The 26,525-nt window shown below is 45.2% G+C and overlaps 1 protein-coding gene across 13 annotated transcripts in view; it reads left to right on the top strand.

Moving 5' to 3' along the window:
• Positions 1-26,525, top strand: part of Pfk (ATP-dependent 6-phosphofructokinase) — a 165,685-nt gene that overhangs the window by 119,125 nt on the left and 20,035 nt on the right. For all 13 annotated transcript variants that reach the window (XM_069337696.1, XM_069337695.1, XM_045764814.2 and 10 more), the window contains 2 exons: positions 11,224-11,370; positions 11,508-11,606. In XM_069337696.1, coding sequence (XP_069193797.1) covers positions 11,224-11,370; positions 11,508-11,606 — 246 coding nt within the window. The remainder of the gene's footprint in view (positions 1-11,223; positions 11,371-11,507; positions 11,607-26,525) is intronic.

Below are 26,525 nucleotides of genomic sequence, written 5' to 3'. Positions count from 1 at the left end.
TAACTTTAAGATTTTTTTTTTTTAAGAGGCAGCTGGAATTGTTGAAAATACTTTCCTTTATTCTTGCTTATTACTGTCTGATTTTACAAAAAAGAGTAATCTACTTTATCTGAAGTATTAGCTGTTTTGAATAGCTTTTATTTATTACTCTACTGTATTTGGGAGTCTTAAGATGTGTTTTTTGTTTTGCTCTTAGCATTTGGTGCACTTTGAATGCAACCTTCATTCAGTTTTTCTCCATTATTGTTGCCTGCATATTGAAATAGATGATTACTTTATATTCATGAATTGTCAAGGAAACTTTAATTTTTTTTCTAATTTCAAACCAAGTGATTTTCTCTGTTTGTTACCAAGTACATTGAATGTACAGCACATGATATGAGAGATATTTTGTATTAAGGCACAGCATTTATTACGTTAGTGTATTCTTGGATTCATGTTATGCCTTTTTGGTGACTTGTTCCGTCCAGAGTTTTTATACCTGGCTGCACAATGCTGCTCATTTCATGTATGCATTAGTAAACCACCAATTTAACAAAATAATATATAAATATACATATCTCTGGCTGGTGGCAAAGGACGTTTTATATAACAGGATCACATTATTTTCAAAACTCTAGTCTTTTTCTTACCCATTGGACAGAAATTAGAACTGGTGAACAGTTCAGTTCCCATGTTTTTATCCACATCAAATGTCTCGCTTCTGGGTATCTATTTGCTACTAGATGAATAAGAGATGTCAGATATAAGGGAACTTGCTCAACCATCTCTTACCATGGATTCGAACCTAAAACCCTTGATTGAGAGGCATCAACTTAGACTGCTATACTACAGGACTTGTATGCAGTACTGTACTTTAAGCTATTATGTAAAATATGAAGGTGGCTGAACTTACAGCTCTAACCAAGTACAGTATTTGACCACCCAAGTGCTGGTGCCCGGCTACATGGTCGTATCGCCCACGTATCAAAGAATGTCACCACTATAAACATGTGCAGATGACCATGTGCTTTGCGAACCCCTCGGGGCAGAGACTTGTTGGTTAACCTGTAAGTTTGTAAAAGTGGAATGTAAATCTAGGTAAAAAAAATAAACAGGTTCATAGCATTAATGCGACAGTATTTTGTTTATGCTCGCTTAAAAGAGAAGTCCTGATCCACATGTTATCTTGATGATCATTGTTGAAGGAGCATTGTTATTTACATGGAAGAGGTGGTGGTGGATGTTGATGGTATTGGGTTGACTGAAGTGGAGATTAATAATGATTGATGAGGTAACCTCAGATGTTGAAGCATTTGGGTCAACATGTGACGAGTGAGGTGCAGGTGGTGCAATGTGAGCAAAGGCTTCTTGGAAGCCTTTGCAAAAGACTCTTTTAATTTATTTGTTTCATTCCCTTCACTCTGTTTTCAAAAACTTTTTATACTGTACAGTTCAAATTTTCCTCAATTCTCCCTCACTACCACTGTCCCTCATTGCCTACGATTCTCACTGCCGCTCTCCCTCTCGCCCTCGCTGGCGCTCTCCCTCCCGCCCTCGCTGGCACTCTCCCTCCCGCCCTCACTGTCCAAGTAAACCTGCTGGTAGATGGCTAGCTCATTAGATTGCCAGCCAGAGATAGCTTGGGGGGTTTTAGCAAGAGATAGCCTCAGGAATTTTCATTGTTTGGTGAAATTCAGGGGCCCCTTTTCCATGAGCAGCCAGCCTGCCACTGGCTTCTTTGTCACCTCACGCTTCTGTTTGTACCACTCCCACACTGCATTATCAACACTCTCCACTTTTGCTTTACTTACTACCTTTCTATTTTGTATTGCTTTATCACTTTCACTTCTAGATAAATTGTAAAAAATGATAGTTTAGCTTTAAGATGATCAAAAACAGTACAGTACTTTGTATTTGTATTTGTACTGTGGCTAATGCCATATCCATTGCACATGACACTTCTCAGGACTCTGCTCTCCACCTTCTTAATTATTTTAACTTTCTTCTCAAATGTCACAACTGACCTCTTTTATATATCCCGCTTGTTGATGCTTTCACTGACACAATGGGTGCATTTGGAGCTGACTTGGTGCACGGACGTTCACAGATTGTGCAGATATATTCAACAAAGTCACGGAATAAACACTCCAGTCTCGGAACAAATCAAAACAATGGGGAACAATGAGCCGTGAATCTGTGATGTCATAGTGTAGAAGACACTAGAAGAAGGGGAGCCGACCGGCCGAGCGGACAGCACGCTGGACACGTGATCCTGTGGTCCCGGGTTCAGTTCCGGGTGTCGGCGAGAAACGATGGGCAGTTTCTTTCACCCTATGCCCCTGTTACCTAGCAGTAAATAGGTACCTGGGAGTTAATCAGCTATCACCGGCTGTTTCCTGGGGGTGGAGGCCTGGTCGAGGACCGGGCCGCGGGGACACTAAAGCCCCGAAATCAACTCAAAATAACCTCAAGATAAGGCACTCTCTAGTGGTGACCGACATGATCAGTGGGCAAACTAGGCCATCTCCCAAACCCAGACCACCACGAGGCCTGGCGGACAATTGCCCAATGAGTTTCCCCAACTATTTTATGCGAACCTCACGCTTCCAGAACTAACCCCAATTGTGAAACTGGAAGTTTCAGATAACTTATGTTTGCAATGCATGTGGCTGTCTGTATATTGTTACCTAAATTATTCCCACCTTCTTTCATTGTCAGAGTGCAACATTACCATTCTTGGTACCAGCAGGTTCAAATTCACCTGGCCAAAAGTAGCGGGCCAGCCAGAGACTTGGTGCCTGCGCAGGATTGTGCAGGCACCTGCACCCTGGATCATACCTGGATCATGCCATACTCGACTCCCTCGTGGTCGTTGTCAGCCTCTTCGCGTTGTGAAGGTCACGTTTGATAGGTCTCTTCCATCTTCTGTCATTCTTGCTGGTGCCAGATGCTCTGTTCAGGAGTACATCCCCTCTCCTAGGCTCTGCAGTAGGTGCTGGAGATTTGAGCATGGTCTATTCTAGTGCACAAGTAAGGTCTAATGCCCCTTGTGTGGAGACTTGGGTCATTCTAAGGTGGAGTGCTCTTCTTCCCAAGCTCATTGCATCAAATGTGGTGATGCCCACCCTGCCTTCTCCCGCGCATGTGAGCACTACAAATTTGAGGAAGCTATCCTGAATTTGAAACATCGCTATCATTTATTGTTTCCTGAGGCAAGATGCCAGGTTCACCATCTTTTCTCTTTCTCTCTTTTGCCCTCTCCCATTTTCTAAGTTCTGCAACTGTTTTCAGGCCTTGGACCCCGACACCACCTCACCTGGTCCTTTGCATTCTGGGCCAGAGGGTCTTCCTGCTGGTTCTCCATCTGGTGTTTCCTTCCTTTCCCTTCTCCTGTGCCTTCTTTCCCTTCTCCTGTGCCTTCTTTCCCTTCTCACCCCAATCCTCCTCCTTAGCCCTCTCTTCTGTCTTTTGGCCTTCCACAACACCTGTTTGTCCAGGCCATTGTCCGTCCTCTTCCCAGCAGTATTCGTGTTGACCGCTCCCATTCTTTCTCCTGTTGAGACTGTAGAGGCTGCTAGTACGTCTGTCTCTCTCAATCAGAAATGTAAACCTGGCTCCTCTACTTCTTCCTTCCCGGCAGGTTAGAAGACATCACTATGTTCCTCACCTTCAGACTTTATCCCTGCATCCCCTTCCCATTTCAATGGAGGAGTCGCCTGTCCCAACTACGGAGGTTACCTTTGTCCTTGATTCTCTCTTGGATTCTGCCTCTTAATCCAGTGCACTACCCTGTTTGTCCTCTCTCCCCCTCCCCCCCCCCCCCCAATTCCCTTCACTGCCCCTCTCCGATGCCTCCTCCCACTCTGGACTCTGTCAGTCCGCCTCTGGTCTATCCTCCCGCTCCCTTGACTCAGTCGTCTTGCTAGATTTGCCTATGCCTCGGAATCCCGATTTCACTAATCATAATGTTCCTTAGTCTACTGTCTTGTTCTTTGCCTATGTTCGTGTTATCTATTATCCCTTGTTATATCTGTTTCTGTTCTCTATTTTTGACAGTGTCTTTTCTTCAATGGAATATTTGTGGTTTTTATGCCAACTTCCATGAACTCCAACTTTTGATCATGCAGTTTTCACCTCTTGACTCCAGGAGCTGATGCTTGATGCTTGTTCTGGTCACTTCAATGGTTATTCCTTTCTCTCTTCTCCCCTCCAGCTTTTGCTGGGGCCCATAACTCTACTGCTCTCTTGATCCATCATTATATTCCCTTTGACCCCCTACTTTTTCAGTCACTCATTCAGTGTTCTGTGGCCCTTATCTTTGTGGTACAAAGATATGGTACACAGTTTGTTCCATTTTTCTCCCCCCAAATGTCCCACTTTCTCTTCCTGATCTTAAACACCTGTTGAACTCCTTACCAGAACTGGTGCTGCTTTTGGGGGATTTTAACTGTCGGCTTACCCTCTGGGGAGATGTTCTGACAAACCCCTGGGGCTGCCTTCTCGAACCATTTGTCCTTTCTTCTTTTGTCTCTTCTGAATTCTGGTGGACCCACTCATGTTGACTCATGCACTTGCACCCTTTCCTGTCTTGATCTTTCTCTCTGCTCATCTTCTCTTTATTTAGATTTCACATAGTGGGTTCTTGACCTCCAATTGGTGACCATTTCTCCATCCTTATCACATACTCTTTTCACCCTTCCCTCTCCTTCCCTAGGTGGCAGCTTGCCAAGGCTGGCTGGAATCCATTCACCTTGTGTGCTACCATTTCCGACCTCTCTGATCTTCCTCTTCCTCGAGCCCTCCTCCTTTTTCATGACACTTTTTTCGACGCTGCCCTCTGCCCTGTTTCTTGCTGTGCCTCCCAGGATACGTGGAAGTGCATTCCCTGGTGGAATGCAGACTGTGCTCAAGCTGTCTCCTGTTAGTGTGCAGCCTGGAAGAAACACCGATGCCGACAGATGCCTGATTCTCTTGGTTTGTTTTTAAAGGACCGGCAGGCCACCACACTCGCCTTTCGAAAATACAGTAAAATACAGACACTAAGCCATCCGTACAGCTAAACCTGAGAGTTGGAAATCTTATCTCCCCTCCATTACAACTGACTTTCCTCTGACTTTGATCTGGAAGAAAATCCATAAGATAGCGGGTAAGTTTGTTCCAAATATCTTACCAGACCTTCACCTCCGTGATTCTAATGTGGTGGATCCGGTGTCAGTCACGATTGAACTAGGTTCACACTTTTCGTCTGTTGGCTCCAGTTCTCATCTTCCTCCTCCTTTCCTTACTTGTAAGCCCCTTCTTGAATCTTGCCCACAAATCTTCAGTTTCCCTATAATGATCCTCTCTCAACTCCAATCTGCCCTGGCCCTCTGTGGTTCTACTTCAGCGGGCTCAGATGATATTCATTATAAGATGCTTTGCCATTTCCCTCCATGCACGTTTCGGTATTTACTGAATACTTATAACCATATGCAGGGGAAGTAGTCGGTCCCTGAGGACTGGCTTAAGGTGGTGGTTCCTCCTATTTGGAAACCAGATTTTCTAGGAACATCCCCTAAGGACTTCTGCCCCATTGCTCTAATAAGTTACATCTGCAAAATCTTTGAACGTATGGTCAGTGTCCATCTGGTGTGGTTCTTGGAACTCTATTCCCACCTCTTCCCTTCTCAATTACGGCTTTTGCTATTGCCCCCTCCCCATCCGGCCCATTGGCGTCGTGAGGGGGCTTCGTGGGCGGCTGCCGGAGTGTGATGCTCCGTGGGACAGTCCTCTGTCCTTTTATGGCCTTGCACTCCTGCTGCTGTTTTCTCTAATTGTGCCGGATCGCTTTTCCTTTTCATTATGTTTCGTTTTTCTCCCCCCTCTTCTCCTATTTGCGTGTCATTTCCTGCCGACCTTTTGCTAGTTTTGGATTATTTCTTTGGACTACTTCTGTTTTGACGCCCGGGTGCTTGAGGAGGCATACTCTTGCACTCGTAGAACTGTAGTACCCAACGTCTCGAGCGAGGGGAACCTTTTATTGTCAATCCCCCTTTCGTCGCTGAACCCAATCTCGACGGACTGACGGTTCTTAAGGTGGCGTTTGTGGGGCGTATACTCACGACGCACCCCTAGGGGGCCCCGGCATGATCAGCGATAGCTTCCTGTTGGGTGTCCTGCCTCTAATTGTGGCTCCATGGTGGGTATGGGGGCACATTCGTGGATGAATTTCTTTCTCTTCGTCTCTATGTCGATAAATGTTTCCGTTGTACCCTCTCAGGCTCGTGGGGTGGGCGACCAAGCCCTCGAGTCGGCCTGTATTGGAAGACCAGGCTCTGTAGCTCCTGCTGCGTTGGGCCCCGACCTTGCTCCTCCTTTGACCGTCCTAACTTCTTCCCCCAGCTCCCCTCCCTCCTCTGTGGTTGGGTCGAGCCTCCAGCCCCCAGTGGTGACCACTTCGTCCCCTGATGCGGCTAAGTCTCTCATTGTGACTACTGCGCCTTTTAACCCCCCTCTCTTCCTACAAAGCTTCCTCTCCAGTCACTTCTTTAGAGTGCAGCTTGGTACCCCACACACTCTGCTTCTTTTCAGCAATACGAAGGTGTACCCCAAGGTAGTGTTCTGAGCATTACTCTTTTTTCCTGGTTGCCCTCAATGGTCTTCTTTCCTCCCTTCTCTCTGGCAATTTCTCAGCTCTTATGTTGATGATCTTACCATCTGCTGTCAAGGTGATGACTTGCCTTTCCTCCAATGGTGGCTTCAGCTTGCGATTCATGCTGTGTTGTCCTGGGCCACCAATCATGGCTTAGTTATCGACAACTAAGACTTGTGCTATGACTTTCAGAAACTGGTTGTTTTCGCCTCCCTTTGTCGCTTAGTGGAAAGTCCTATTTTGTATAAAGATTCTGCTAAACTTCTGGGGTCAATCTTTGACACTTGTCTTGGTCAACCCATATCTCTGTTCCTCGAGTGGCTCTTAACTTATTTAAGGTCTTATCCCATACTTCCTGTGCAGCTGATAAGCACACTTTCCTCTCTTTACCTTTCTCTTTCGTGGTGTCTAAACTCGATTATGGCAGTCGTGCTTACTCACCTGCTCCTCCCTCTACTCGTCGTCGTCTTGATGCTCTTCACCATGCTGGGTTATGCCTCTGCTCTGGGGCCTTTCGTTCGATTCCTATCCTAAGCCTGTATGTTTGACCGACATCCTGTCTCTACAGGATCGCTGTGATCGCTGCTGTCTTCACTACTTTGCGTGGTCCCTACAACACCCTCGCTCTCACTTGTATCATACTTTGACCATTACTCCTCCTGTGGGCACCGTTTCCTTTCACTACCTACATCTTTCTGTACAGTTGTCTTAATTGCAAGGTTCTCTCTGTTTGTTACCAATATTTTTCCTCGTGTCGTTCCATCCTTGCCCCCGTGGAGGAGTCCCCTTCCTAAGTTTTGTAAAACCTTGACCCACATGACAAAAGCATTTACTTTTCCTACAGTTCTGAAATGCCTTTTCCTTGCTCACTTTTCTTCACACTCCCACTCCATTTCCGTCTTCACAAATGGGTCTTAAGTCTGCCGGCGATGTACTGTAGGCTACTCCGTTGTATTTTCTTACTACACCTGTGTGTTGCCTGCCCCTCGGAGACTAGCATCTTCATGGCAGAAATTTATAAAAAATTTTATACTCTTCCTCAACTGCTTTCTTGCTGTCAATCTTCATTTGCTGTTGTAGTTGACTCTTGCAGTGCCCTCATGACTCTGGAGTTCTTTAATCCAGTCCATCCTGTGGTAGTCAAAATTCAACATTGGATGTTTATCTCCAGCAGATTCAAGACAGAGTTTTACTGGGTTCCCAGCCATATCGGTGTGTCCTTAAATGAGTGTGCGGGTGCTGCTGCTAAGGAGGCTTTCCGCACATATCCCATTTCCCGCAAAAGTGTTCCTTATTTAGACTTCTACAGCATAAAGGGCCTGACAGCCGAGAGGACAGCACTTCGGATTCCTAGTCCTGAGGTTCCGGGTTCGATCCCCGGTGGAGGCGGAAACAAATGCGAGCAGTTTCTTTCACCCTGATGCCCCTGTTACGCAGCAGTAAATAGGTACCGGGAAGTTAGACAGCAGCTACGGGCTGCTTCCTGGAGGTGTGTAACAAAAAGGCCTGGTCGAGGACCGGGCCACGGGGTTATCTTGAGATGATTTCGTGGTTTTAGTGTCCCCGCGGCCCGGTCCTCGACCAGGCCTCCACCCCCAGGAAGCAGCCCGTGACAGCTGACTAACACCCAGGTACCTATTTTACTGCTAGGTAACAGGGGCATAGGGTGAAAAACTCTGCCCATTGTTTCTCGCCGGCGCCCGGGATCGAACCCGGGACCACAGGATCACAAGTCCAGTGTGCTGTCCGCTCGGCCAACCAGCTCCCTCCGGGATGCTAAGTCCCGAAATAATCTCAAGATAAGCTCAAGATAACTACCCAGTTATTCATTCCTCATTCCACACCTTCTGTTACTGGTAACAAACTGTTCTCTAAAGGGTAGCATGCTCCGATGGTCTTCCTCCTACCACCGTAACCGGGAAACGACTCTGGCAAAGTTACGTATTGGACCATACATGCTTAACTCGCGGACACTTGATGAAACACCGCTTTGCTCCTTATGCTCCTTTGCTCCTCCTAACTGCATTGACCCTCTTATGGTCGTGCATATCCTTGTTGAATATCTGGACTTCCAGGATTTGTGCACCTTTTGCTTCCCGACCGTCCCTCGCGGGTTACCCGTTCAATAGAGTCCCTGGTAAATCTTTGGTGAAATGATAACTCTGATATTGTTCACCTTACACCCTTTTGTTCTCTATTGGCATCATTAGTGATATTTAGTGCCTTTTGAATATCCCATACACTTGATGGTGCTACATAGTCTCCCCAGCTTGGCACCTTCTTTTGATAATTGCTTAATTTTACTCCCCGAGCCCAGAATGGGGGGGTAGGGGGAACCAGGCTCTACTTGTGATAACTTGATCCAATATGCTGTTATCTCGCGGCTCGCAGGCCCACATATCCACCACAACCCGGTTGGTCCGGCACTTCTTGCAGGAACTTGTCTAAATGTTTTTTTTGAAGATATTCACCTTGTTTCGGCAATGTTTCTAATGCTTGCTGGGAGGGTATTGAACTAGCCGTGGACCCCTGATGTTCAGACAGTGCTCTATGAGTGTGCTTGTGGTGCACCTACTCCTAACTGGTCTGTGAACTCTGTCCCAACCTTGTAAGCAAATATGCACATCCCCCTGCTTCAGCGAACTAGCTTGTTCATGGGATCGGGCAAGTAAATCCATCCTGGAAAGCGTGCGTTCCAACCAGATATTTGCCGAATTGAGGTTTATTGAATCAAGATTCCACTGTACTGTAGTTGGCTTAGAGGGAGGACCTTGTTAAATCCAAGTACAGGTTTCATGTCCTCAATAATGGGAATTTTTGTTCTCTTTGATGCATTTGATGTGACGAGAGAGAATATTGAATATAATGAGTGACTTATTGAGGTCTGGGTATGTCACTTTACTCATTTTAGGCATAACATGAACAACATTTGATGAACCCATGATGGGTTATATATTTTCAGATGTTACTCACACTAATGTGCCAGATGCTGTTGCTCAAATTTCTTTGTATTAAATTTTGAATGATAAACAATCCAAGGACTTGGCCAAGTGCCTAAATACCTTGTAATGCATACAATTTTGCCTCTGTAAATAAGGAAAACTGATAAGATTTGCCAGATGGTTATGCTCTTGGCATATTTTGGAGACTTGCAATAAAATCCCAGGTCAGCAGTACTATTGTCGTGATAGGTGCAAGGCCATGCCCAAATTAGAAGTGATTAGTACAATACTAGAAGTGATGATAAATTTGTATAATATTTAACCCATCTTCCAATTCCTCTTTACCCCCCCCCCCCCCACCCACCACAAAAAAAGGGGGGCTTCACACTACAGTACATTTATTCTGATATTCATTTGTAATTGACTTCGACATGTATATTGCATTGTAAAATTACAATTATTTTGCTTCAATTGTTACACAATTTAGTGCCATTGTTGTGGCCATGCTGAAACTGTACACAGTTTTGGGTGTCACAGTACAGTACTTAATAAAACTTCTGATTAAACTTTTATAATTTAAAATATCTACTTCTAACTCTGCTGACTCAAAGTTTTGGCAGGGGTTCTTAGTTCATAAATTGAAGAGGAAGACAATGACCTCTAACTCAATATGTAGCTAAAGTAATATATAACTAACAACATAATTCAGTTTTGTGTACCTATCTGTAGATTATACGTATATAATGCCGCTCAGAAATGCTAACATAATCCTAAAGTGATAAATTTTCTTGTTAATTCATCAAAATACGTATTGACTTTTTACTCTAATTTGATTAATGGATTGTAGAAGTAAATATTCTACTGATGTATAGTAGTTGAGATTAGTAATTAAGACATTATTATGCAGTTGTATAATGTGATGGCTTCATGGCCCAATTTCTAATCATTTTTACCCATCTCATCTTATACCTGCTAAAAGTACAAAATATTTCAAAATGTCATTTCTGTACAGCTCTCTACTTTATTACAGAATGAACAACTTTTCAGCTACACCTGTTTAAATTTTCAGCATATTACATGTCTTCTTCTATATACCATTTACTTTCAGCCTAATTACAGAATATTCTCTACTTCTGTATTGACATTTACTTTCAGCCTATCCATAGAATGTACTCTACTATATAGCAGTTTACTTTCAGCCTATGAAGAGAATGTGTCCGCTTTCTTTATAAATTTGTTAAAATTTAATGTTTGTCGTGCCTGCATGCAGCTATTTCTGTTGGCTTATTGTGTGTTTTACTTCAGGATAGCCACCAGTGTATTATAAGGAACTCGACAGTATTTTGCTACCATATAGTTTAAGCATTTGTTATTTGCTAAGTTTTTTGCATTATAATTGTTAATAGCATTCAATGTTTAGATAGGTTTGATGTAGCTAGTGATATATGATAGAGTAAATGTATATGTGCTAATATGTTAAGTATTACAGTATATCTACTGCCAAGTTTATTGGGCAAAAGACAAATTATTTGCTTAATATTCATAAATGATTTCATTTCAGTTTGCATTGTTTAGTGTTATTGTGTTGAAATACTGATACATAATTAAGGCAGTACTCTCTGTTCAGTATCTTACAAAGGTAAACATGCATTTAATTTTTGCACTTAGGGTGGCTTCAATCTAGGGGTGATGCATATTGGTGCCCCCGCTTGTGGTATGAATGCTGCTGTGCGGTCATTCGTGCGTAACTGCATCTACCGTGGTGATACTGTGTATGGTATCCATGATGGTATCGATGGTCTAGTGGAAGGCAATGTACGTGTAAACCATTGTTGTTTCTAAAATATTTGACCTTGTATTGAATGATTAAATTGAAAATTAATTATGGAAGTTAAGTTTATTTTTCAGTCTGCCTCTTTTGTTAAGTTTAGTGCCATCTCTCTTGCTAACAGATACAGGAAATGACCTGGGCAGAAGTGACAGGATGGGTCGGACAAGGCGGAGCCTTTTTGGGCACAAAGCGCACTCTGCCAGAAAAGTATTTTGATCAGGTCAGTTCTCGAGTGAAAAATTATTACTACTGTAAATTTCCACGGGATGAGTATGACAAAAAAGTAAATGTCTTCTCATCTCCCTTCTCTCCTATACTAATACAGTACTGTAGTTTCCTTACATATTGATTTCTGTCCAGCAATAGTGGTCCTTATCTCTTCTTTGACAGTTCAGTCCTCCATCCCTTTTATCTTCCCTCGTGCCTCCTTCCATTTACCCCCTTCTCTGCCTTGTGTATATATATACTGTATTATTTTGTATGCTCTAGTTTGCTACATTATTTCCAATGTAGTAAAGGTAAACTTTGTTTTCAGAGTTTTCAGAGTTATGGTATAAGAGTTGGTTAAATTTTATGATTTTTATATTATTGATCGTATGATTTTCCTTCATGTATTAAGATACATGATATTTACCGGTATGTATAATGCTTTGTAATGAAAACAAAGAAATATGTAGGAAGAAGTATTGTTGCTCTTTTCTGGAGGAGCTGAATGATAGCTCTCTGTAGTGAGATGGCGTCACACAAGTTCCATCAACTCTAGGAGTCTATAATAGCCTAGTGGATACTTGAGCCAGATTCTGCCCCCCCCCCTCCCTCCTCCCTCAGGCACCGGGAGCAAGGAGATTGTTATAATCACCCTTACCAAATAATTGTCTAGAAAGGAAGCAAAGCAAAATAGACAAGTGTAAGATTCACAGAAAAGAAAGCTGCAAATAACTGTGCTAATTATCCATCTAGTAGTCAGGTTAAATTGCCCCCCTAATCATGACAGCACAATCAGGCGCTACCACCTTCCTATCTCCATCCTCAGTCCACATTCCTCAGTCCATCTGATATACAACTATTTGGACCACTCCTCAAGTTGCTGGCCTTTCAGGCTTTAACTATTTCTAGGCAAGTCGAACGTAGAAAGAGAACGCAGATGACACTATAAAAAAAGAAAAAATAATGGAAATGCTTCAGCAGACACGACTTTCTAAGCAAAGAAGGAATAATTTAAACAGGAAGATTGAAAAAATCAAGCAGAAACTGAAACACTTGTATCAGATTGAAGAAAGGCAATTAGAACAGAAAGCAATTCAAGAAATAAAGAAAAACCCCAAAATATTTCTTCACATACGCAAAATCAAAAGCAAAAACCACTGACAGTATTGGACCTATTTGTACGAGTGAAGGTTCATACATAGAGGATGACAAAGAAATTGGTGAATTCCTAAAAAAGCAGTACGAGGACATGTTTAGCACTCTAATAAACAGCATGAAATTGGAAGTTCCAGACAACTTATTTATGCATGATATCCAAGCCCCTGTAAATATAACTGATATAAACAAGAGCGTGGCAGATTTTGAAAGAGAAATTGATATGCTTATGCACTCAGCTCCAGGGCCAGATTCATGGAATTCAATATTTATAAAGAAATGCAAAGTACCAGTAGCACAGGCACTCGGTATAGTGTGGAGGAAGAACTTGGACACAGGGGAGACACCAGATGCGCTTAAAGCAGCAGACATTGCCCCTCTACACAAGGGAGGGAGGGAGGAAAGTATTGGCAAACAATTATAGACCAGATGCACTATCGTCCCACAATAATAAAAGTATTTGAGAGAGTGATCAGAAGTCAGGTCATCAGTTTCATGGAGACCATTGACCTTCATAATCCAGGCCAACATGGATTTAGAGTGGGAAGATCGTGCTTCTCACAGCTACTTGACCACTACGACAAAGTCACTGAGGCATTAGAAGAAAAACACAATGCAGATGTGGTATACACGGACTTTGCAAAGGCATTCGATAAATGTGACCATGGAGTGATAGCACACAAAATGAGGTCAATGGGAAAACCGATAAAGTAGGACACTGAATACTTCCTTTTCTGCCGAACAGAACACAGTAACAGTCAACCATATAAAATAGTCCAAGCTCAGTTAAAAGCTCTGTACCTCGGTAAAGTCCTTGCACCACTGCTTTTCCTTATTCTCATATCAGATATAGATAAAAATAAAAGTCACAGCTTTGTATCATCCTTTGCAGATGACACAAAAATCAGCATGAAAATTACCTCTGCTAAAGACATTGAAAAACTTCAAACAGATATTAATAAAGTTTTCGACTGGGCAACAGAAAATAACATGTTTAACAGTGATAAATTCCAGGTACTTGGGTATGGTAAAAATGAGGACCTTAAACATAATACAGGGTACAAAACAATCAAATGTGCCCGTAGTAGGAAACCAGCATGTAAAGGATTTGGGACAAATGATTTCTGACGACCTAACGTTTAGGTAGACAATTGAGCCACCCTTTTTTTTTTTTTTGCCCAATATTTGGAGCCTTCTATTTCTTAGGGTGATGCAATTTACGTAGATACTTTAGTTTAGGATGATGCCTACCTGTCTGTTCAGGCAAGGAACTCGCCTCTGCTCCAGTGTCTTCATATGTCACTTCTGGAGCTGCAGGGGAAATCTCAAGGAGGGTTTGTGGATGCTCTTCAAACCTTCCTCATTTCTGGTTGCATCTACGAAGGGTATTTTGCTCTGACCAGTGACTTCACCTATCCTCTGTTTTAGTTTGAGCTTCCTTGGATGCTTCTTGAGTTTGCTTCTGTATATCAGAAGCAAATTTGGGAAGTCATGTTTCTGAAGATTTGTCATTCTGCCTTACACTGTCTTCGGCTAGGATGTACATACAATATTTCGGTTCCTTCTGTGGGATCAGTACCTCACTATCTTCATGGACCTGGTTTATTTTGAATTCGGGTCGGCTTCGGCCTTTTGGTTGCAGTGTGAGGTCCCCAATTCTACCTGACCTGTGGACAACTCTCTATTTTTCTAAAGGGCTTGGCATGGCTTTTGCTATGCCCAAATGTTGAAGTGGCGAGAAGAGTTGCCGTTCAGGTGTTCTTAACACTTTCGCGCTTTAGATTAGAGATAACTCTTCGCCTTTTTTTCTTACGATTCCGCATAACAGCCTACTTTTCTCGTCCATCGAAAAAATATTTCTATAAATTCCATTTTTTAACCGAAATGGATGGGGATACTCTCAGATTGGCCTTAGCCTTATGACTCAGCCTTATTGGCGTGGAACAGCGAGGAATGGCCAACAACAACAAGCATACCACATGTTCCCGACATAGATGCCAGCGCAGCTCCTCCTGCTGACGCGGCAGTTTCAACACCCGGCCCATCTGGTGCGAGGCGTCCTCTGTTCACCTCAACACCTCAAGCCCACTCATCAACCACAAATTCTGAAATGGACATTGAGGACATAGAACCACTTGATGTTTCTGATTTCATAGAAGATTCTACTACAAGTTTGGTGGTTCCTGTAGAAGACAATATTCCTCCAGTGCATCCAAGAAATACAAGAATTATAGATTCAGAACAACGTCTCGACTACAAGTTGACGCATGAACTCGTGCACTTGGCTAAAAAAAGAAGATGCCGTGTTTGTTTCAAGTCTGGCAAAAGGAGGGACGTGATATATGGATGTAAAACTTGTGATGTGGCACTGTGCGCTGCGCCTTGCTACACAAGGTACCACCGAACAAAGATATTTTGGGTGGAGAAAAAATAACCACCGGCAACAGCTTCACTCCACCTAAGAAACATCAGATGAGCAACTTCAGGATCAGAAGCCTGAAGATGGTGGAGTGAAGAAAAAATGCTCAACTGTTGATCTTCAATCAACATAGACAGGGTAAGTACACCTATTTGGAATTTTTTATCATCTATAAGAAGTTATATATGTTTTGTAGAGAATTTATTTGCAAATTTTTTGGTACCAGAATGAATATTATATCACATAAACTTCTATGAGTAAAAAAAAAAAAAAAGTATGTTTGGGGGTGTGGCGGGTGTGGCGGCCATGTGGCAGTGGGTTCCCTTTAGCCGTTGATATATCCAACACGTGGGAAATATTTGTATGTGTTATGTTTATGTCTGTGTAGGGAATTTTACTGCGATCACTGTCATACAAATTATAAAATGTTTCAACAAGTATAAACATGACAAACATCAAACGAACGAAAACAATGCGTTCGTTTCTGCCGCGAACGCATACTGAGCGACGTGGTTCTATATTTGGCGCTTCTCTTACACATGCTTTGTAAAAATGTTATACATTTCATCTTATAGAAAATTTTATTGCGAACACATTGGTATAAAAAAGAAATACGTACATAGAAAAGTAGGGTCAGGAAACGTATAAATGTATAAACTTTCCAAGCATGATTTCCCCCCTGTGTTTTCGCCAGTGCGCTCGCGGCTAACTACTCTCCACTTCACACACTCTTGCGGGTGGGCAATTACCTATATTAAACATTCATATGCATATGTCCGTCTAGAGAATTTTATTGCGATTCCAATGATACCAAAATTAGCGATGTAGGACAATTGTAGGCTTCGCAACCATTAAGAGAGTGGAAACATTTTGTTCCTGTTTGGCGCTCTCGGCGAGTGATCTGCATAGTTTTTTATTTGGTGTTGATACTCCTTATGCTTGGGCGGCATTTTATAGGTATGCTCTTATAGACAATTTTATTGCGAACACAGTGATACCAAATTTAAATACGTGTGCCTTCAATTATTGTCAGGACAGTCAAAAGAGTGTACACTTTTTCGGTCTTACCGCGTAGGCGCGCGAAGTGCCGAAAGCATCTGGGGTATTGATTTTTTTTTAGCGCCGAGAGCGCGAAAGTGTTAAGCAGTGATTATTTTCCACCTCTAGAGGGTTGGTTTGTTTGCTCCAGTTCTGCCCAAAGACATAGGCATGTGGCAGCTCTCCATGGAGCTGCATTTGCTTTTTAGAGCCCAGACCACAGAGGATTACAGGGCCCATTCTCACTTGGCAGCTGTTGTATGCATCTGGGCTGTGGTAAAGCTGTTCTGACCAGCTCTGAAGTGGCCTGGATGTGTGTTGGCTTTGATTGATTGATGAAGATTAAGCCACCCAAAAGGTGGCACGGGCATAAATAGCCAGTATGTGGTGGTCCTTTTGAGCCATTACCAGTATTAAGAGCCGATACTGGAGATCTGTGGAGGTGCGACTGCACCCTGCGTGACAGGAGATGTCTCCCAGTGTTGGCTTTGGTGCTGGATGTTGCTAACCATTGTTAGTGCCATTCTGACTTTTGCAGCTTTTCCCAAATTGCCTTTCCTCTTCCTCTGGGAGGCAATTGCAGAAATTTTCCTTGTTTATCTAGTGTGTTGGTGGTCCATGCTTGCTCAAGTTTGGCTTGGTCACAGACCCTGTTACCCACCTCCCACTTTTTGTCCCTTCTTTTTCCAAAGGTGCCTATTTCTTCAATTCTATCAGCTGGGGCTGCTGTGTTCCAGCCCTTTAATTGGGTTCTTGCATGCAAGAGGGGGGGGTTTTGTTCCTGCTGCTCAGAGGTGTTCTTCCTGGGGTTAGGGGCCTTATTTGGTGGGTTGGGGTAGGCCTCAAGTGGAGCCTGATTCGCAGGTAGTAGCACCTCCCGGTTTTATTGTTTCTCAGTCAAGTTATTTGGCATTGTGAAGGTGTAATTCTGGTCAGGGATTTTTGCATGAGCCCTTTCATGGTTTCCCCTATTGATAGGACTGTAAGAAGCAGTGTGGCACATTTTGCCAACTCCTGGTCCTACGACTGGTGGACTTTCTGGATTGTGTGTGTGTTCAGTGGTGATGGTCCACCCCACCTTCTCTAGTTTCAGGGTCTTGTAATGATTGTCCTTGTATATAAATCACCAGATCCAAATCCTCAGCAGTTTAAAGACCATCTTATGAAAATAGAATACTGCTTAGAAAACCTTGCAAACCCTGCCCTGAACATAATCTTGCTTGGGGATTTCAACTCATGGTATCTAAAATGGAAAAATGTGGCAAATACTGTTATGCCGGAGAGAATCCCATGAAGTGGTCTAAGTGAACAGTCTCGCACACAAATGACCTCTTGCAGATGTGTGACAGATTTGCTTTAAACTAGCAAATAGTAGAACCCACTAGAAAAGATTATCTTAGATCTTATTTTTGCAAACAATGTTGAATTGATTAGGGACATAATGATTACAAATACAGTACAGTGGAACCTCAAATGACGAGCGACTCCAGTTACGAGCATTTTGAGTAACGAGCAAGCCACTTGTAGAAAATTTGTCTCGATTAACGAGCAAATCACATGGTGCTTCCTAGCGTTCCCGCTGGTTCTCGGATACCTCCAACGACAGTATTGTTGTTGTTTCGCAAGACGAGCATTTCATATGATGAGCTCGGTGCCGGAACTGATTAAATTCGTTAATCGAGGCACCACTGTACGTGTTACTCGGATTACAACCTAATCTAAGTTCAGGCAAACATGGGCAATAGACCTGAGCAGCCAGTCTCAAATCCAAGAGGAAGAGAATCCAGCAAATTCAATTACAATAACAAACTGATTAACTGGGAATGAATAAAAAGACCTCGCAGAAATATGCTGGGAAAAACAGCTAGATAATGTAAACTTAAATCAGAGCTTTGAGAAACTAGGCACAGTAGCACTTGAAATGCATAAGTCACTACCACTATGGAAAAGTAGAAAAAGATGTAAACAGGAATGAGTGGCAGTCCGTCTATAGACGAAAAAAACTAAATAGCAGAACATCTCTAATGATCCACTCTATCCAAACAACGAAAAGAAAGGCTATGCAGAGAAATAGCATCATAAAATCCAGGAGAGGGAGAGAGACCAAAAGGCCATAAGTGATATAGATAGATAGGAATCCAAAATACTATTACTATGCAAAACGTAGAACAAAAACTACGTCGTGCATTAATATCTGCTTGATAACTGGTGGATGGGGTTCTGGGAGGTGTTCTACTCCCCCAAGCTCAGCCCGAGGCCAGGTTTGACTTGTGAGAGTTTGGTCTACCAGGCTGATGCTTGGAGCGGCCCTTCCCTCCCCGCTCAGCTCGTTGTCGCCGTGTGGGGGCTTAGTGGGCGGCTGCCGGAGTGTGATGCTCCTTGGGACAGTCCTCTGTCCTTTTCTAGCCTTGTGCTCCTGCTGCCGTCCTCTCCAATTTTGCTGGGCATCTTTTCCTTTTCCTTCTGTTTCGTTTTTCTCCCCCCTCTTCTCCTATCTGCTTGCCGTTTCCTGCCGACCTTTTGCTCGTTCTGGTTCTTCCATGGACTTCTTCTATTTTGACGCCCGGGTGCTTGAGGAGGCATACTCATGCACCCGTAGAACTGCAGTACCCGACGTCGAGAGCGAGGGGAACCTTTTATTGTCAATCCCCACTTCGTCACTGAACCCGATCTCGACGGACTGTCGGTTTCTTAAGGTGGCGTTTGTGGGGCGTATACTCACGACGCACCCCTAGGAGGCCCCGACAAGATCGGCGATAGCTTCTTGTTGGGTGTCCTGCCTCTAATTGTGGCTCCATGGTGGGTGTGGGGGCACATTCGTGAGTGAATTCTTCTTTCGTCAAGATGATAACCCCTGCTTCGGCTACTTCTGGCTTACCTTCTCAGGCTCGTGGGGTGGGCGACCAAGCCCCCGAGTCGGTCCGTATTGGAAGACCGGGCTCTGTAGCCTCCGCTGCATTGGGCCCCGACCTTGCTCCTCCTTTGGCCTCTCTGACTCCTTCCCCTGGCTCCCCTCCCTCCTCTGTGGTTGGGTCGAGCCCCAAGCCCCCAGTGGTGACTACCTCGTCCCCTGGCGCGGCTCCTTCTCTAGTTGTAACTACTGCGCCTTTTAACCCCTCTCTCTCTGGGGGTTCTCACCGCCGTCCTCGTCACGGCCGCCCTCGCTCGATTCCTTCCAGTTCTGCTACCTATCAAGCCTTGTTTGGTCCCGCTTCGTGGGCCAAATATTTTGATCTCCTCCCTCTTGATTCTGCGCCTCCTGACGATTTCTCCCTTCATCGACATCTCATTGATTACGTGGATGCCTCCATTACTTTCAACCCCACTCGTCTCGGTACACGTGTCGTTGCTACTCCTTCTCAGGATGCTGCTTCCCGCTTGGCTGCCTTATCCTGCCTTGGCGAGACCCCCGTTCGGGTCTCGAAGAACGCTCAGTTGAATGCCAGTGTTGGCACTATTTTGCTCCCGCCCCATGTTGCAACCGGTGTTCGGGACCTGCGCGACTGCCACGACGATATTCGCCATATCCTCGCTGCCCAGGGCCATTCTATTCTCCAGGTGGACACGTTTACTCGTCCCCCTCGTGGTAGTCGCCGTCAACCCCTCCGGGTTGTGAAGATTACCTTTGATGGTAGGACCCTTCCACCCTCTGTCATTCTTGCTGGTGCCAGGTGCTCTGTCCAGGAGTACATTCCTTCTCCTCGGCTCTGCAACAAGTGCTGGAGGTTTGGGCATGGTGCCCTCCGCTGCTCCGGGACTGTCTCTCTCTGTCCTTTGTGTGGTGGCGAAGGTCACTCTAAGTCGGAGTGCACTTCTCCCCAGGCTCGTTGCCTCAACTGCGGTGAGGCCCATCCTACCTTCTCCCGTGCGTGTGTCCATTACAAGCTTGAGGCAGCCGTCCTCAACCTGAAGCACCGGGAGCGTTTATCTTTTCCTGAGGCGAGGCGCCAGGTTCGCCGGCTCCCGCCTTATGCTAATATCTCTTATGCTCGCGTGTTGCGCTCTTCCTCTCCTCGTCCTTCCCGCCTTCCTCAGACTCACAACCGTTTCCGGGCCTTGGACCCTGATGTGCCCACTGCCCCCTCCTCTGTTCCTTTGGGTTCTCTCCCGAAGGATCCTCCTCCTGGTCCTCTGTCTGGGGTTCCCCTTCCTTCTACCCGGTCTGTCGTGTCTTCTGCGTCTTCTTCCTCGTCCCCCTCCGATCCTCCTTCCCATCCTCTTCCTCCATCTATTGGCTCTCCCCACCGCCTGTCGGTGCGGGCGGATGTCCATCACTCTCCTAACGGCCGTCGTGTGTGCTCTCGTTCGGCTTCTCCTGTTGAGACACTGGAATCCGTTGCCCGGTACGTAGTTGCTGGGACACCGGTCTCTTTAAGTCAGAAGCGTAAGCCTGGCTCCTCTCCTTCCTCTTCCCCGGTGGGTAAGAAGGCTTCGCTTTCTTCCTCAGCTCCTCCTTCTGGCTCTGTTGCTCCTTCCCCTCCCGTTTCAGTGCTTGCGCCCCCTGTTCCTGCTATGGAGGTTTCTTTGGCCCCTGCTTTCCTTTCGGTTGCTGCTCTTGCTGGGGTGCGCTCCCCTCTTTCTACTCCCCCTCCTCCTGCTGCTGTCCTTGACGGCTCCTCTCTGTTGTCTCCTCCTCTTCTTCCTCCTCCTCCAGACCCTGCCCGCCCACCTCTGCTCTGTTCTCCCGTTTCCTTCCCTCCGTCTTTGCTCAGTTTACCCATGCCCCCTAACCCTGACTTTGCTGACCCTGATCCCGACCCTGATATTCTTTAACGTGCTCTGTTGCTCTTTAGCCTTTGTTTCTTCCTTGTTCTCTGTTTTTGTCCTTTCTCTTCTCGTCGTTGTCCATTCTTCAATGGAACGTTCGAGGTTATTACGCCAATTTCCTCGAACTCCAACTTCTGATTTCGCGGTTTTCGCCCCTTTGTGTCTGTTTCCAGGAGCCAATGCTTGGTGCTCGTCCTGGTCGTTTTCGTGGCTATTCCTTTCTCTCCCCCACCCCAGCCATTGCTGGGGCTTCTAATTCTTCTGCTCTTTTGATTCGGGCTGATGTTCCTTTTGTTCCTTTACTTTTTCCTTCGCCTCTCCATTGTTCTGCTGCTCGTATCTTTGTGGGGAAATGGTACACAGTTTGTTCCATTTATCTCCCCCCGAGTGTCCCGCTCTCTCTTCCTGATTTGAAACACCTCCTGGACTCCTTGCCGGAGCCTGTGCTCCTGCTGGGTGACTTCAATTGTCGTCATTTTCTTTGGGGTGACGTTCTGACGAATACCCGGGGTCGCCTCCTTGAGCCGTTTCTCCTCTCTTCTTCCCTGTCTCTTCTGAATTCTGGTGAGCCCACTCATTTGGACTCTCGGACTCGCACCCTTTCTTGTCTTGATCTTTCTCTCTGCTCTTCTTCTCTTTACTTAGATTTCACGTGGCAGGTTCTTGACCTCCATGGGAGTGATCATTTCCCCATCCTTGTTTCCTTTTTCTCTTTTTGCCCTTCCCTCTCTTTCCCTAGGTGGCAGTTTGCTAAGGCAGACTGGACCCTATTTACCCTCAGTGCTGCTCTCCCTGACCTCTCCCTTCTGCCTCTCTCTCGCGCTCTCCTCCTTTTTCATGACACTGTCTTCAACGCTGCCCTCCGCTCTATTCCTCGCTCTTCCTCTCGGGGTCCACGGAAGTGCGTTCCCTGGTGGAATGCGGACTGTGCTCGGGCTGTCCGCTGTAAGCGTGCAGCCTGGAAGAGGCACCGCCGTAGGCAGACGACCGATTCTTTTCTTTTCTTTCGGAAAGCGAGTGCGGTGGCCCGTAGGGCCATCCGTACGGCTAAACGTGAATGTTGGGCATCTTATGTCTCAACAATTACGTCCGAGACCCCTCTGGCCCAGATCTGGAAGCGTATCCGCAAGATAGCGGGTAAGTTCGTTCCCGATGTTTCACCGGTCCTTCACCTCCATGATACTCTTGTGGCGGACCCGTTGCAGGTCGCTTCCGAACTGGGTTCCCACTTTTCTTCTGTTAGCTCTGGTCTTCATCTTCCCCAATCTTTCCTTCTTCGTAAACCTGTCCTTGAGTCTCGTCCTTTAGATTTCTGCACTCATCTTCAGCTTCCCTATAATGATCCCTTCTCTCTCTCTGAACTTCGTTCTGCCCTGGCCCTCTGCGGTTCTACGGCGGCGGGCTCCGATGGTATTCATTATGAGATGCTTCGCCATCTCCCTCCGAGCACGTCTCAGTATTTACTGAGTCTGTATAATCGGATCTGGGAGTCGTCGTCAGTCCCTGAGGACTGGCTCGATGCCGTTGTCCTCCCTGTTCGCAAACCGGGGTCTCTGGGTACTTCCCCTAAGGACTTTCGCCCTATTGCTCTCACAAGTTGTGTCTGCAAACTCTTTGAACGTATGGTTAACGTTCGTCTGATGTGGTTCCTGGAACACCATCATCTCCTCTCCCCTTCTCAATTTGGTTTCCGCAAGTGCCGCAGCACGACAGATGTCCTGGTGAACTTGGAGGTCTATATTCGTACTGCTTTTGCTGCAAAGACCTCCGTTGTTGCCGTCCTTTTTGACCTAGAAAAGGCTTACGACACCACATGGCGTTATCATATCCTATCTCAACTTCATTCTTATGGCCTTCGTGGTCATCTCCCTCTCTTTCTCCGCAGCTTCCTCTCTCGTCGTTCCTTTCGGGTGCGCCTTGGTACCGCTCTCTCTCCCTCTTTTCAGCAATACGAAGGTGTGCCCCAGGGTAGTGTTCTGAGCACTACTCTTTTTCTTGTTGCCCTCAATGGTCTTCTTTCCTCTCTTCCTTCTGGTGTCTTCTCCGCTCTCTATGTCGATGATCTTACCCTTTGTTGTCAGGGTGATGATTCGCCTCTCCTTCAACGCCGGCTTCAACTTGCAATTGATGCCGTGTCGTCTTGGGCCACAGGTCATGGCTTCAAGTTCTCTACTTCTAAGACTTGTGCCATGACTTTTATGCGGAAACGGGTTGTTCTTCGTCCCTCTTTGTCACTTTATGGTCATCCCCTTGAATACAAAGATTCCGCGAAGCTTTTGGGGTTATTCCTTGACACTCGTTTGTCTTGGTCTCCCCATATCTCTTACCTCCGTGTTGAGTGCTCTAAGGCCCTTACCCTCCTTCGGGTCTTGTCCCATACTTCTTGGGGGGCAGATAGGCGCACTCTCCTTGCTTTACTCTCATTTACTCGCACTCTTTACGCACTCTACTTACTTCACTCTCTCGTCCTGTCTAAGCTCGATTATGGTTGCCCTGCTTACTCGTCTGCTTCTCCTTCTACTCTTCGCCGTCTTGATGCTTTGCACCATACTGGGTTGCGCCTCAGTTCTGGTGCCTTTCGTTCGACTCCCATCCTTAGCTTGTATGTTGACACTGGCTTCCTGTCTCTCCAGGACCGCCGTGATCGCTACTGTCTTCGCTATCTTGCGCGGTCCTTGCAACATCCTTCCTCTCGCCTCTGTCGTGCTTTAACTTTTACCCCTCCTGCGGTTCCTGTTCCTCTTCACCACCTCCCTCTTTCTGTCCGGTTATCTCGCCTACAGGATTCTCTCTCCGTTCGTATTTCTGATGTTTCTCCTCGTGTTGTTCCTTCTTTGCCCCCGTGGAGGGTCCCTCTTCCGCGGTTTTGTACTTCCTTGACCCGTATCACTAAAGCTTTTACCCCTCCTACGGTTCTAAAACGCCTTTTCCTCGAGCACTTTTCTTCTCACTCCCGCTCCGTTTCTGTCTTCACCGATGGGTCTAAGTCAACGGACGGTGTTGGCTACTCTGTTGTTTTTCCTGATCGCACTTATATGTGTCGCTTGCCTCCGGAGACTAGCATCTTTACAGCAGAACTTTATGCTATTCTCTATGCTCTTCGTCTCCTGCTTTCTCGTTGTCAGTCTTCCTTTGTGGTTGTTGTTAACTCTCGTAGTGCCCTCATGGCTCTCGGGTCCTTTAATCCGGTTCATCCAGTAGTTGTCGAGATCCAGCATTGGCTGTTTCTCGTTCACAGTAAATTTAAGTCGGTTGAGTTTTGTTGGGTTCCCAGCCATATTGGTGTGTCTTTAAATGAGCGTGCGGATGCTGCCGCTAAGGAAGCTGTCCGCTCTTGTCCCATCTCTCGTAAAGGCATTCCGTATTCCGACTTTTACCCAGTTATCCATTCCTCAGTCCTTACCCGTTGGCAGGCTTCTTGGTTGTCTGTTACTGGTAACAAGCTACGTACTCTTAAATGTTGTGTTTCCTCGTGGCCGTCCTCCTTCCACCGTAACCAGCGGTGGGAAACAGCTCTGGCGAGGTTGCGTATTGGCCATACTCGCTTAACCCATGGTCACTTGATGGAGTGCCGCCCTGCTCCTTATTGTCCTAGTTGCATTGTCCCTCTTACGGTCGTGCATGTCGTTCTTGAATGTCCTGACTTCCAGGACGAGCGTGTGTCTTGCTTTCCGACCGCCCCTTGCGGTCACCTGTCCCTCGATAGAATTCTTGGTGACTCGGATACTTTTGATATCGTTCGCCTTATGCGTTTTTGTTCTCGTATTGGCATCCTTGGTGATATTTAGCGCCCTCTGATTATTTTGCGTATTTGATGGTGCTACATAGCCTTCCCGGTTTGGTGCCTTCTTATGATAATTACTTACTTACTTGGAGCGGCCCGCAGGCCCACATACCCACCACAGCCCGGTTGGTCCAGCACTCCTTGGTGAAAACTATACCCCATGTCCACGATTGTTCCGGCAATATTTCTTATACTGTACTCGCTGGGAGGATGTTGAATAACCGTGGACCTCTGATGTTTGGGCATTGGGCACAAAGCTGATGGAACTTTGACAGATGACAACAAAGAAATGAGTACCGAAGCTACAGTATGACATTTCAGTGAACCCCCGGAAACACATTGAAGATCAACAATCCAAACAAATTCTTTATGAATTTGACACAAACATTGAACCAAATATCAAATTTCACCCTAACCTCACTGGAGTTTGAAGCAGCCACACACACACTCACCGCACCAGACCCAGACTCCTGGAATTCTATATTCATCAAGTAGTGGAAAAAAAGAGAGAGAGAGAGAGAGAGAGAGAGAGCAAAAACAGGAGTGCTTCTTGTTGAAACAATCTAGATACCTGTGTTATTCCGAGTGTACTGAAAACGGAGATAGCACCACTTCACAAAGGAGGTAGCAAAGCAGGTGCAAAAAATTATAGACCGATAGCTCTAACATCACATATAATAATTCTTTGAAAGAATGCTAAAAAGTAAGATCACAAATCACATGGAATCACAACATCTACATAATCCATGGACTCAAACAATGCAAGTTCAAAATGGGAGGCTCCTTCCACTCTCAATTGCTAGATCACTATGATATGGCCTTAGATGCTATGGGAGACGAGCAAAACACTAATGTAATATACACAGACTTTGCAAAAGCTTTCGACAAAATGTGATCATGGCGTTATTGTGCACAAAATATGTTCAAAAGAAATTACTGTACTGACAAAGTAGGGAGATGGCGCTTTAACTTCCTAACAGTTCCCAGAGTGTAATTGTCAATTAAAGTAAAATCTGGATCACCCACAGTAAAAAGCTCAGTCCCCCAAGGAACCATACTTCTGGTACTTTTTCTCATCCTCGTATCAAACATACACAAGGATACAAATTATAGTACTGTGTCATCCTTTCCAGATGACACTAAGATTTTAATGAGTAGAGAATATAGAGGACACAGCAAACCTCCAATATGATGTAAATTAGGCTTTTTAATGGGCCACATATAATATGTTTAATGAAAGTATGTTCCAGCTCCTGTGCTATGGAAGAAATGAAAATATAAAAATGGTAACCACATATCAAATGCAGTCAAATCTGAAAAGTGAAAAATATGTAATGAAAAGCGTCGTAAAGGATCTGGGATTAATCATGTCGAAAGACCTTGCTTTTGAAAACACAATAAAGTTGCGGTTAACTGTCACGACTGCAAGAAAAATGACAGGTTGCATAATGCATCCTTTTAAACAAAGGATGCCATATCAATAATACTTTTAAAAACACTAGTGCTATAGGGTAGAATGATGATGCACAATAACAGCCCCATTCAAAGCTGGAGAATGTGCAAAGATCGTTTAGTGCTAGAATTCACTCTATAAAACATCTAAATTATTGGAACTGATTAAAATTGTTAAATCTGTACTCTAGAGCACAGGTGAGAGAAATATATCATAATTTATTCCTAGACATTATTAAGAGAGGAATGGTTCTAAATCTTCACACAGAAATAACACCACACGAGTGACAGACCAGGAGGCATGGCAAGATGTGCAA

The sequence above is a fragment of the Procambarus clarkii genome, chromosome 38 (genome assembly GCF_040958095.1).
Source record: "Procambarus clarkii isolate CNS0578487 chromosome 38, FALCON_Pclarkii_2.0, whole genome shotgun sequence".
Lineage (NCBI taxonomy): Eukaryota > Metazoa > Arthropoda > Malacostraca > Decapoda > Cambaridae > Procambarus > Procambarus clarkii.
The sequence above is the reverse complement of the archived record's forward strand: the minus strand, read 5'-3'. Positions and strand labels throughout refer to the sequence as shown.